At 50.7% G+C, this 12,037-nt stretch overlaps 1 protein-coding gene across 7 annotated transcripts in view; it reads right to left on the bottom strand.

Moving 5' to 3' along the window:
• TNS3 (tensin 3) overlaps nt 1–12,037 on the bottom strand; it is a 219,415-nt gene that overhangs the window by 94,234 nt on the left and 113,144 nt on the right. For all 7 annotated transcript variants that reach the window (XM_043463431.1, XM_043463429.1, XM_043463425.1 and 4 more), the window contains 3 exons: nt 4,076–4,188; nt 3,921–3,981; nt 3,021–3,096 (listed from right to left, as the gene is read on the bottom strand). In XM_043463431.1, coding sequence (XP_043319366.1) covers nt 3,021–3,096; nt 3,921–3,981; nt 4,076–4,188 — 250 coding nt within the window. The remainder of the gene's footprint in view (nt 1–3,020; nt 3,097–3,920; nt 3,982–4,075; nt 4,189–12,037) is intronic.

Below are 12,037 nucleotides of genomic sequence, written 5' to 3'. Positions count from 1 at the left end.
GGGGCCGCTGAGCGTGACCTGTCCTTTCCTAAAACCCAGACTAGAAAGCGGGCAGCAGAGGCAGTGTGCTCACACGGAGCGAGGCATCTGACCCAGTGGAGAGGCGCCAGTTCTTCCTCCCCAGCTCCTCTGAGCAGGGTGCGGCCCACGTGCTCTGAGGACCACGCCAGGCTTCTTGCCATTCCTCTGACTCGGGCCTGTGCTGCACCCATCTCTGTTCTCCTGTGACTTGGGGGGTGGGGTTCCCCTCCCCTTGAAGACCCTGCGTGCAGGCCATGAGCTCCCAGCACTGTAAGAGGAAGGCTCCAGTCTGACGGCTCTAAACTGACCACGCCCGGCCACACCGATGTCCACCCTACATCCCCACCCCGGCCTCGTTTGGGTCCAGAGGTCTCAGGCAGGTGGTCCCCAAACCCTCGCTGGCCCAACACCTTCACCTGCAGCTGGTGCTTCAGAAGGCCCCAATGGGCACTAAGCAGACTCATCAGCGTGCACTGGAAATGAAACTTCTTGAGAAGGACTTAATTATCACACTTTCGGACTTCTTGCAAAGAGGTAGCAAAGGCACAGGGAAGGGCAAGGTGGCAAGTCCCCAAAGCCACTGGATGGAAGCCACTTACCAATGTACCTGAAAAGAGCCAGGGGCCAAGCTCACGCACGACAGGCACCTTTCATGTGGCCGTGTGCGTGCCCCAGGCAGCATCTTTCATCAGAAGACAATGCAGGAGACAGCGTCCCAAACTCACAGGTGGGAGCCTTCCTGCTGTGGCTTCAACAAGCGCGCCGCGTGCCCAGGGATGGCTCCTGGCACCATACCCGCGCCAGCTCATGGGAACCACGTCCAAGCACGTCTGCCACCACCTCCTTTACCCACCTGCTCCCCTCACCCGCCCCGCCCATTCCCAGACCTGCCTCCCAGTTACCAAGGGCCAAACCACAACCTCCCACCCAGGTCCCCTCAGAAAGACCCCACCCGCCTGCTCAGACTGCATTCCAGCACGTGATGTTTTCTCAGACACCTTGGTCCAGGGTGGCGGGCTGGCTGTGTGCCCCCATTGCCCTAGGACAGCAGGGAGACTTGTGGGGGTGAGGTCTGCTGGAGGAGGGGTTTTCCAGGAGTGCAGGTGGTGGCCCCACCAGCGGGCCCTCAATGATACTACGTAGCCTTCACACCCTTCCAGCTGCCCCAGTTCAATCTCATCCCCATGAAGTCTGCTTACAGGCCTCAGGCAGCAGAAGGGGGGGGGGGGGCAAGCTTGGATAAGGACCCGTCTGAGGCCACCCAGCCCCATTAAGCTGTAGATCTGGTGGGAGCCCAGGCATGGGACTCAAGGCCCATCCTCTGCTTGATGCCCGTGGGCTGTGTCGATCTGCTGTTGCTCATGTAGAGCTGCAGGGCTTCCTTCCCTCCACTGGAGACCGGGCACGTTCTCCTCCCATCCTTGCTACTCCTCTAAATCAAGAGTCCTAGAAAGCTTACCCTTAAGAGGTGCTTCAGTGCATTTTCAGGCCACACAAAAGAGCACAATCTGGCTTTCACCTCCCAAGACAACTAACTTCCACAAGGGTATCCTCAAGGCCTGGGGACTGCTGCACCCCCAAGCCAGGGCCTCACACCCATCTCCAAGGGCACTTCCACCTGAACCTCCCGGTCGGCCAGCCTCAGCCATCAGGACCCACTCTGCAGTGCCACTGGATCCCACTCCTGATGTCCATGCACCCAACCAGGCTCCTCCAGGGCAAAGATGTCCCTCTGTCCTGCCCTTCCTTTCTGTGCTAGGGCCCAACTCAGAAAGCTCAGAACACTCAAAAAAGGATCGCTGAACAAATAAACTGATGGTGCAAAAGGAAGGAGGGAGGCAAGAGACAGTGGGAGGGAGAGAAGAAGGAAGACAGAAAGACGGAGGAAGGAAGGAGGTGGGAGGAAGAGGAGAGAGAAGGGGCAGATGCAGGGAATCCCCCACCAGCTTCTGGACTGGCTGCCTCAGGAAGACCTGTAGCCAGTAGCCCACATCAGGGGCTCTTTCTGGGAGGGGGAGCCCCACGGCCAATGAGCCAGGGCTCATTGGAAAACTAATGAGAATCCTACGGGCTTCCCAGGCAGTGTGGTGTTAAAGAAGTCACCTGCCAATGCAGGAGACACAGAGATTGATCTCCTGGGTTGGGAAGATCCCCTGGAGGAGGGCATGGCAACCCACTCCAGTGTTCTTGCCTGGAAGTTCCATGGAGAGAGGAGCCTGACAGGCTGCAGTCCAGGGGGTCACAAAGAGTTGGACACAACTGAGAGACTGATAACACACACACACAAACACACACACATGCACAATGAAAACCCTATAAACTCTTGGTTGAGTCACTTAAATAAAAAGTCAACTTGTGAAATATCTTATCTTCTTGTCACAGGGTATCCTCCGAGGCCTAAAATAGATTACAGGAGAGCTAGTCTATGCATGTGGGAAGTACACACATGCCTCAAAGTTGTTCATTATTTCAGACAATTTTCTCTTAAATTATTTTAGATGTATGCATTTTTTAATATTCAAGATAGATAAAAGGCAAAGGTGGAGAAGCTAATCTCCCCCAAGAAGCAGCAGACGCAAGAATCAAAACTACCTGGAGAAATCACTGTTTCACTCATAAGCCAAACTGCAAGACGCTAGCTGTATCTCCCACTTAGACACTAACAATGAATATTTTATGTCTGCGCCTGCCCCTGGAAGGCCTAGTCATTTTAAGACTGCGCATTATGCTCGGGGAACTGGAATCCTAGGAAGAGTAGTGGTTGAGTTAGGACTTTAATTTCAAGGGTGCACATAGCAAATGGCTCTAACAATTTATTCTGTTCTTTTATTAAAACAGGTTTACTCAGAAAATCAACTGATTTCCTTAAGGTAAAGGCTACTTTCCATTCTTCTTACAGGCTTTTGGGGGGCAGGGTCTGATGTTATTGCTTTAAGATGAGCTTGTTTTTCCCTTTCCAGTGATTCCTGGGAGAGCAGGGGCAAGGCCATGACACTCACCATGATGTCCCCTTTCAGGAGCTGGGCCGGCTCGATGGCGATGTAGATCCTGCTTTGGTTTTCTGGGCCAACATTGCTTTGGAATAAAGGAGAAGGAACATCATTATACAATTTCATGATTTAATGGAGAGAACACCTTCTGAGAAAAGGAACCCCATAGTTGGAATTAGACAAAATATCCTGGTTGGCCCAGGAACCCCAATTCCTCAAACTCTTTCCTATGAAAATGAGTCTAAAAAGTATAAAAAAAGCAATGGGGCCAGGCAGGGTCCTGAGAGCAACGTCAGTGCCAGTGGTTACTGGCCCACCCCAGACCCGGGCATGGCGGGGCACGCAGCATGGAGTACCGGGGTTCTGCCGGCACGGCCTCTGTGGTTAGCAGAGGGTGGCACGGCCCAAGTGTCACCAATGCCAGGGTCCAACAGGTCCAGACATATGATAACAGTTCGTTTTGAGTGATGACAACACATTTTTAACCTTTATTCATTTTCTGTTAATGTGTATAAAATGCTAAACCAAACTCTCAAAAAAGCAAATCAAATAAGTCTAGAATTAGTACATATTCTGGAAACATCTGCCTGCCCTTTATCTAAACTGCCAAGGGGAGAGACAGACAAAACACCATGGCCCTGTCGCAGGCTCCGATATGATTACTTCCACATGGTGGGGGACCCTCTCCTGCCCCCGGGTCCCTTTGGCCATGCGTCTTCGCACAGCCAGCTGGGTAGCAGCAGCAGACACCTGCCAGGCAGGGTGATGGGGCACCCACCCATGGCTCCCCTTCTGTCCCCTCCTCTGGGCTCCCCAGGCTTCACCCCTGCCACACCCCCAAGGGAGAAGCAGCCTGGAGCAGGCCCCTCCCTGGCTCTCCCGCAGTCCCCAGAGAGCAGCGGCACTTACTAGATCCCCGATGTGTACACGGGCTGCATGGCCTGGTAGAGCTTCAGAAAGGGCCGGCACACTGGAACATAGACAGACTCAGCTATAAACACACGGAACTGGGAGCCAGTGCCGGGCAGCACATCTCCAGACCCCACCCTGAGGGAGCCACTCACCTCCACCCGAGTCAAAGTTGGGGGTTCCGTGCAGGATGACGAAATGCAGGAACAGGGGCGAAGCATTCATCTTCACCGTTCCTGACAGGAGCCCACTGAGAAACTGCACATACCTGCAAAAGGCAGCAGCTTAGAGCTCCCACGACAGCTCGGAGCGCGGGTGGGGTCGGGGGGAAAGGAGGAAACGCGCCTGCTTTTCCGGGAGTTTCGGGAGGACCCACCCTAACCGCTCACAGCAAGGAGGGGTGTCTGCACGCCAGGGCTTGGCCCACGCCCTGCAGAGTACGGCTAAGCCCACAACCCCACTGAGAGTCTCTGGGCCTCCCACACTGATGTGGCCAGTGATCTGGAAGCACAAGCAAAGGTGCCTCCTGGGCGTGAGCCCCCACACATGACGCCTCCTGCTCTGCACCCCAAGTGCAGGTGGCATCACCTCTGTCCATGGAAAGCGGAGCCGGGCAGGGCTAGGCCCTGGGACTGTCACAGTCCCCTACCCAGAATGGGAAAGCAAGAGACCTGTAGTCACGTGAGCGTGCTCTCTGAACCAAACTACATCAAGGTAACTCAGTCTAACTCGCAGTCCCACCCACTGCACTCTCTGCTCACACTAGGAAACCTACAGAAGGCTGGAGTCCACACGATGAGCCCACAGGAAGCCTGTGGATGCCCCATCTCACTGTGAGGCTCCCCCGCCGCCTGAGCCACCCCGCCCTCCTGTCTTCCATCTCCTCTGCGCCCTTCCTCCTCACCGCCCATCTCAGCGGCAGGACGAGCATGTCCGCAGTGTTCTGGGAGACCTCTTCTCTCGCAATACCACGCACAGCCTTGTATGCCATGCTGACACCCGCACCCTGCGTGGGTGCTTGACACTAGAGAGAAGAGTCCACCCGAGAAGTGCTTCCTCTCTGGTTTCTCCCAAGGCACAAAGTGGTAGGGTACACCTACCCAAGAGGCCACAGACCCGCCACCTCGCAGATGCTGCCCGGCCCTCAGCCCCTCTCTCTAGCCATTGTGCATGATTCCTGAGCAAACGCAAACCCCGCGACATCCAACATCTCTGTACATCTCTAACGCCTTCACAGAGCCACGCAGGCGCAGGAAGGAAGCAGTCACTGAATCACCAGGCCGTGTGGCCAGCACAATTTCCTCCATACCCTGCAGCCAGCTCACTCTAGTCCACTCCCCACAGAGCAGGGACATCCCCCACACAAACACCCTAGGACCGAATGCTACTCAGGATCAGCCCACTTAGGTTAAAAAAATTCTGGTTTTCTCTACCTGTATCACTGAGAATAATGACCTCAAGGTCCATCCATGTTGTTGCAGATGGCAGAATTTCATTATATTTTGTGGCTGAGTAACACTCCATCGTACATTTTTACCACATACTCTTTATTCATTCACCCATTGAAGGATATCTAAATTGTTTCCACATCTTGGCTATTGTGAATAAGAAACACGGGACTGCAGAGATCTCTTCGAGAGTTTGTCTTCATTTCCTTCAGAAATATACCAAGAAGTGGAATTGCTGAATCATATGGTAGTTCTATTTTTAATTTTTTGAGGAACCTCCACACTCGTTTCAATAGTGGCTGCACCAGTTTACATTCTCACCAACAGTGCACAAAGCTCCCTTTTTTCCACATTCTCGTAAACACTTGTTTTTTCTTGTCTTTTGACCACTGCCTATTCTAATAAGTGTGAGGTAATATCTCCCTGTGGTATAATATCACTCATATATGGAATCTAAAAAAGCCACACATACAAAAACAGAGTAAAATGGTAGTTACCAGGGGTTGGGGCTTTGGGGACAGGACAGAATTTCTAAAGGGTACAAACTTACAATGAGCAGTAAATATGCTCTAGAAATATAGTGCACAGTATGGTAAGTATGGGCTTCCCCAGTGCTTAGCCATAAAGAATCCGCCTGCAATGCAGGAGACGCAAGAGACGTGGGTTCCCTGGAGGAGGGCATGGCAACTCACTCCAATATTCTTGCTTGGAGAATCCCATGGACAGAGAAGCCTAGTGAGCCACAGTCCGTGGGGTCACAAAAGATTTGGACACAACTGAAGCGACAGAATACCAGCATGAGCACAGTAAATATAGACACTGTATTATAATTATCAAACTTGCTAAGAGATAGAACTTAATTATTCCAACCACTAAAAATAGAGTATAATTATGTAATATGACAGAGGTGCTAATTATGGCTACAATAGCAATCATACCACAATATATGAAAGCACCAAACTATCATGTCATACAACTTAGGACTTCCCTGGTGGTGCAGTGGTTAAGAATCCACCTGCCAATGCAGAGGACATGGGTTCGATCCCTGGTCCCAGAAGAGTCCACATGCCACAGGGCAACTAAGCCTGTGTGTCACAACTATTGAAGCCCTTGCACTGCAACAAAGAGTAGTTCCCATTTGCTGCAACCAGAGGAAGCTTGCACAAAGCAATAAAGATTCCACTCAGTCAAAAAATAAAATGAACAGGTTGTCACAGACTACCAGGCTGAGCTCCTTGGAGGGGTGGGATGGAGTTTCAAGAGGGTGGGGACATGTGCATACCTATGGCTGATTCATGTTGATAAATGGCAGAAACCAACACAATATTGTAAAGCAATTACCCTCCAATTAAAAACAATTTTCAAAATAAATTTTTAAAAATTTTAAAAAAACCTTAAATTTACACAATGTCATTTGTCAAGTACATCTAAATTTTTAAAAATATCTAATTTACACCAGCAATTCAGATGCAGTCCATTATCTCAAGCAGCTGAATTTGCATACAAAGCAAACTGAACAAGAGGAAATATCCAGTAAATTTTAAAAATAAAGTTTAAAAACTCTACTTAAAAGCCATCCTTTTAGAAAAAAAAAAAAAGCTAGCTTCAACCTAGGTGCCCTTGATGGTGTTCACATTTTCCTGGTGGCAAATCGCTCTTCCCTTTCCGAAGAGGACAAAACCTCCCTCACCCAAGCCACAGAGACCAGATGGAAGCCCTGGGGGTCCTGAGGCCAGGAAGCCAGGCCATGGCTGCAGGGCTCTGACCACCAGATGGCTCCACAGGCTTTCTCGTTTTATCTTCTACCTGAACAACAGATGCCTTGATTCCACTGTGGGCAGACACGGGAATGTTCAGGTGACCTGTGCACCAGTATCTAATCACCTAAATGCCATGCACTGCAGATTTCTGGGTTCTCCGGCCCCCTGCTTGTAAGCCTACGAAAAGGGATGATGAACTGGGGTTGGGAATCCCTGCCCACTCTGGACAGCAGTCTCCCCTCCTCCAGTGCTGGGCAGCCCTGGTCACCCCACAACCCGCTGCCTTGGCCTTGTCAGCGGCCCAGCCGGTGTGTTTACTCCATGGGCACCTGGCCGTTTGCTCAGCCTGCACTGACCACTCCAGGCAAGATGGCCCTTCAGTCTGGACATCTCAGGGATCCACCAGAGCACAGACCAGGCATCACGGAAGGCAGGGGGTGGTCAGTTTCTGTTTCACTTTTTTTTCTTGGTTGTACTGGAAGCTCGTTGCTACGCGCAGGCTTTCGCTAGTTGCGGTGAGCAGGGGCTACTCTTCATTGCGGTGCGTGGGCTTCTCACTGTGGTGGTCTCTCCTGTTGCAGAGCACAGGCTCTAGGCTCAGGGGCTTTAATACCACACAGGCTCAGCAGTTGCGGCTCACGGGCTCTAGAGCATGGGCTCAGCAGTTGCGGCACACGGGCTCTCTAACGGTGGCACATGGGCTCAGCTGCCCCGCAGCATGTGGGATCTTCCCAGACCAGGGATTAAACCGGTTTCCCTGCATTGGCAGGTGAATTTTCATCCTCTGCGCCCCCAGGGAGGTCCCCGTTTCACTTTCTGATGCAAACATGGAAGGTCCTCCCCTTGCACTGACGCAGCCTGGCCAGCACTGCCGCCCAGTGGCCAGAAGGAGCGTGAGAAGGTGCTTCTTTGAGGAGCGGTGTCAATATCCCCAGAGAAGTAGGAGCTGGAAGACCAGGGCTCACACTCACATGGGGTTAGAGACAGAGGGAAGGAAGGCGATCCCGGACACCTGCCCTTCTGACCAGTTCATCGTGGAACCACTGCAATCAAGCTCTTGGTCTACAGTTCTCATCTGCCCTTTATAAAAATCTGCTTTATATGGATTCATCGGTAAATTAAAGACAAAAATATTGTACAATGCAACTTACTCCTTCCTTCACATGCTTTCTTAATAAGGAAATAACACAAAATTATTTTGTATTTCAGGGTATTTTCTATTAGTTAGTGCTACTTTCCAGCAATTTTACTGCCTAACTTTGTGGAGCTGAAGTCTTTTTTGGTTACTTGTTCATAGGATACAGTACAGCTTTTGAGTACAAGTTCTAGATTTTATGATATTGCAAAAGTTAGCATACCGATTGTTAGCAGCCTGACTGCCATCAGAATGGCCTTTGAAGAAAACCTGACACCAACTCATGTCACTATCTACCTCCTAAGAGAGGGACAGGTGACAAGGGTCATTTGTACATTTATTTTTGTAAAGTGTATGGACAGCGTGGGGATGGCACCCTTGTCTGCTCCCCCCAGCCGCGGCTGACGGCCGACGTAAATGAGCTAATGTAAGCCCAGGGGCCTCGCCTGTCACCCCAGCCCGCCACCCGGAACCCAGGCAGGTCGACACGGCCCAGGGGGACGGCACAGGCTCCTTGCCCTTCTCGGGGGCCTTCCTCCAGGCAACCCTCATTGGCAAACCTGAAACTCCAGATCCCACAGTGACTGTGGTCTCAGTCTAGGGAGGCACTCTTGGTTGTGTGTGATAGGACACTCGACACCATAAATCAAGCAAATCTCCTCTCTATGCATCACCAATTACTGTGTGTGGTGTGGGAAGCAAAGAAAACCTTTTATAGTAAAATGAATTTTTCATGAGTTTTTCTTCAGGGTGGCCTCATCCTGCTGTCCCAGAACTCTTTCATCAGTCTCTTAGATGAGCGGCTGAGAAGCTCCGCTCTAGGCCACCTGAGTGTGACCTGGAAAAAAGAGGACTGTGGGGTTTTTGTGGTTGTTGTTCAGTCCTAAGTCGTGTCCAACTCTTTGCAACCCCATGGACTGCAGCACGCCAGGCTTCCCTGTCCTCCACCTCCCAGAGTTTCCTCAAACTCATGTCCACTGAGTCAATGATGCCATCCAACCATCTCATCCTCTGTTGGCCCCTTCTCTTGCCCTCAATCTTTCCCAGCATCAGGGTCATTTCCAGTGAGTCAGCTCTTTGCATCGGGGGGCCAAAGTATTGGAGCTTCAGCTTCAGCATCAGTCCTTCCAATGAATATTCAGGACTGATTTCCTTTAGGATGGACTGGTTTAATCTCCTGGCTGTTCAAGGGACTTAAGTATCAAAGAATGGTGCAATGTTGGGGAACTTTTCCAGCTATTAGAAACACCTAGGAATCCAATCTTGCTTTCTGCAGGCCCAGACTTCTGGCTTCTCTTCCTCTACCTCATGGGACACGGGAACAACCCTCACCCAGGACCTCCGGGGTATCTCTTTTCCCCTAACTCTCAGGAGAGATTTGCTGTCCCAAAGAAAGAGCCAGTCACCAGTTATTCTTCCCCCTAAACAAACCCAAAGTGATGGGACTCACTCCTAACTCCTTCACAGAAGGAAAGGAAAAGGGGAGAAGAAAAGGAGGTCAGAAAATTTCATCATTTAAGTCATCACTTCCATGATGCTGTTGATAACTAAGGCTGTAGGAGGTTTTTCTTTAATTACTTGTCAAAGTGAAAGGGCCTCCAAGGTCACGGGTGCCTCTCTGAAGCAGAAGGTTCATCACCCCCCAGAAGGTCACCTGGGGGTGAACTCAAGCTGCTCCTGAGGCTTGCTCAAGGCGAAAGGTGCAAGGAGAGATAAGTGCTCTTGCCTGAGGAATTCTGCTGGAAGCAAGCAACCTCCAACAGCCACTGCTGGCCAGGCTGCCACAGGTCAACTGCTCCGTGGTTTTTAGGAGCGAGGCACAAAGTGACTGAGAATCCGCCAAATGGGCCTCCAGCCTCTCCAGCTCATAAACCCACTATTTTCTTAATTTATTTTTTAATTGAAGGATAATAGTTTTACAGTTTGTTTTCTGTCAAACATCAACAAGAATCAGCCACAGGTGCACCCGTGTCCCCTCCCTCCCGAACCTCCCTCCCATCTCCCTCCCCATCCCACCCTTCTAGATGGTCACAAAGCCCCTGTCTGAGTTCCCTAAGTCATAGAGCAAGTTCCCATTGGCCATCTATTTTACACATGGTATTGTAAGTTTCCAGGTTACTCTCTATATACATTTCACCCTCTCCCTCCCCCTGCCCCTATGTCCATAAGTCTGTACTCTAATTAATTAATCCATTCTCATCCCGAGATTGCTTTTGAAAAGGTTTCTTGAGCTCAGTCCTAAAATAGCCTGCAGAGCTCCCCCTCGGGCTTTGGGACCACAGTGATGATCCCATCATCTGTCCCCATATGAGCGGTCACTGCACGTCCTCTGGGTCTCAAATACTCCTCCAGACGTACCTATTCTTTCACTCAGTCATTAACCTGCTCCGTTACGAGGCGGCGAGCATCTTCTGAGGCAGGTGCTGTCAGATAAGATCCCCTATTCTGAGGGAGCAGGAAGATCAGCCTCGAAATGCTAGGCTTAACCCACACCACCCCGATCCATGTCAATACTACAGCTTTTGCTGTGCAATCACGCGGGAGAACCACGGGCAAGTTAAAGTGAGAAGATACTTCCCTTTTTCCACACTCCTTCAATGCTATTAAAAAGCTGCAGCAGAAACATCGCATGATATCCCTTATATTACTATGTGGAATCTGAAAAGGCTTGATACAAATGAACTTATTTACAAAACAGAAACAGATGCACAGACTTAGAGAATGAACTTACAGGTTGCCGGGGTGTGGAGGGGTAGGGAGGATAGGGGAAAGGATAGTTAGGGAGTTTGGGATGGACAGGTACACATTGCTTATTTAAAATGGATAACCCATAAGGACCTATGGTACAGCACAGGGAACTCTGCTCAATGCTATGTGGCAGCCTGGATGGGAGGGGAGTTTGGGGGAGAACAGACACATGCCTATGCATCGATGAGTCCCTTTGCTGTCGACCTGAAACTATTGTAACATCGTTAAATTAGCTATGCTGTGCTGTGCTTAGGCATTCAGTTGTGTCCGACTCTTTGTGACTCCATGAACTGTAGACCACCAGGCTTCTCTGTCCATGGAGGTTCTCTAGGCAAGAATACTAGAGTGGGTTGCCATGCTCTCCTCCAGGGGATTTTCCCAACCCAGGAATTGAACTGGGGTCTCCCTCACTGCAGGCAGATTCTCTACCAGTTGAGCTACCAGGGAAGCCCAAATTAGCTATACTCCAATACAAAATAAACATTTTTTTTTAAAGCTGCAGTAAGTAATAAGAATAAAAAGAAGAAAATAGGGCAAATATCCTTCCCTGGTGTGTGCTGAGTTTTGAGGTGGGTCACCCCCTGTTTTCCCTCACATCTCACACAGAGACTCACATGAATGTAACCATTCTGGAAACTGCTCAACCAAGAAACGACACTTAATGGTTCAAAATAGATCAAGGGGCTGTTTAACTGTTAATACTAATAAAATGCTGGCTTTTCCAAGGCAACTCACACGCCCTATGGGGCCTTTGCTCAGAGCAGGGCACAGCCAGGCTCCATCCCACCATCCCACATCCACAACACACTCTGGTCTGAGCACAAACAGACCTGCCATGGGAACACCCAGAACAAAGCAGGCAGTGCCTCTGGTGACCCCTGAAATCCCTTTCCCAGGTGGAAATACCTCAAGTCGGCTCTGGACAAAAACCCCCTGTGCCCCTGCCCCCTGGATGGAATGATGCTTCCAGTCCTCCCAAGTCCACTGGCCCAGCCCTCTGGCCCTGGCGGGAAGAGATGCGAGGGG

The sequence above is a fragment of the Cervus canadensis genome, chromosome 3, assembly GCF_019320065.1.
Source record: "Cervus canadensis isolate Bull #8, Minnesota chromosome 3, ASM1932006v1, whole genome shotgun sequence".
In the NCBI taxonomy this organism is placed as follows: Eukaryota; Metazoa; Chordata; class Mammalia; order Artiodactyla; family Cervidae; genus Cervus; species Cervus canadensis.
Note: the sequence above shows the minus strand (reverse complement) of the source record. Positions and strands in the feature narration are given on the sequence as shown.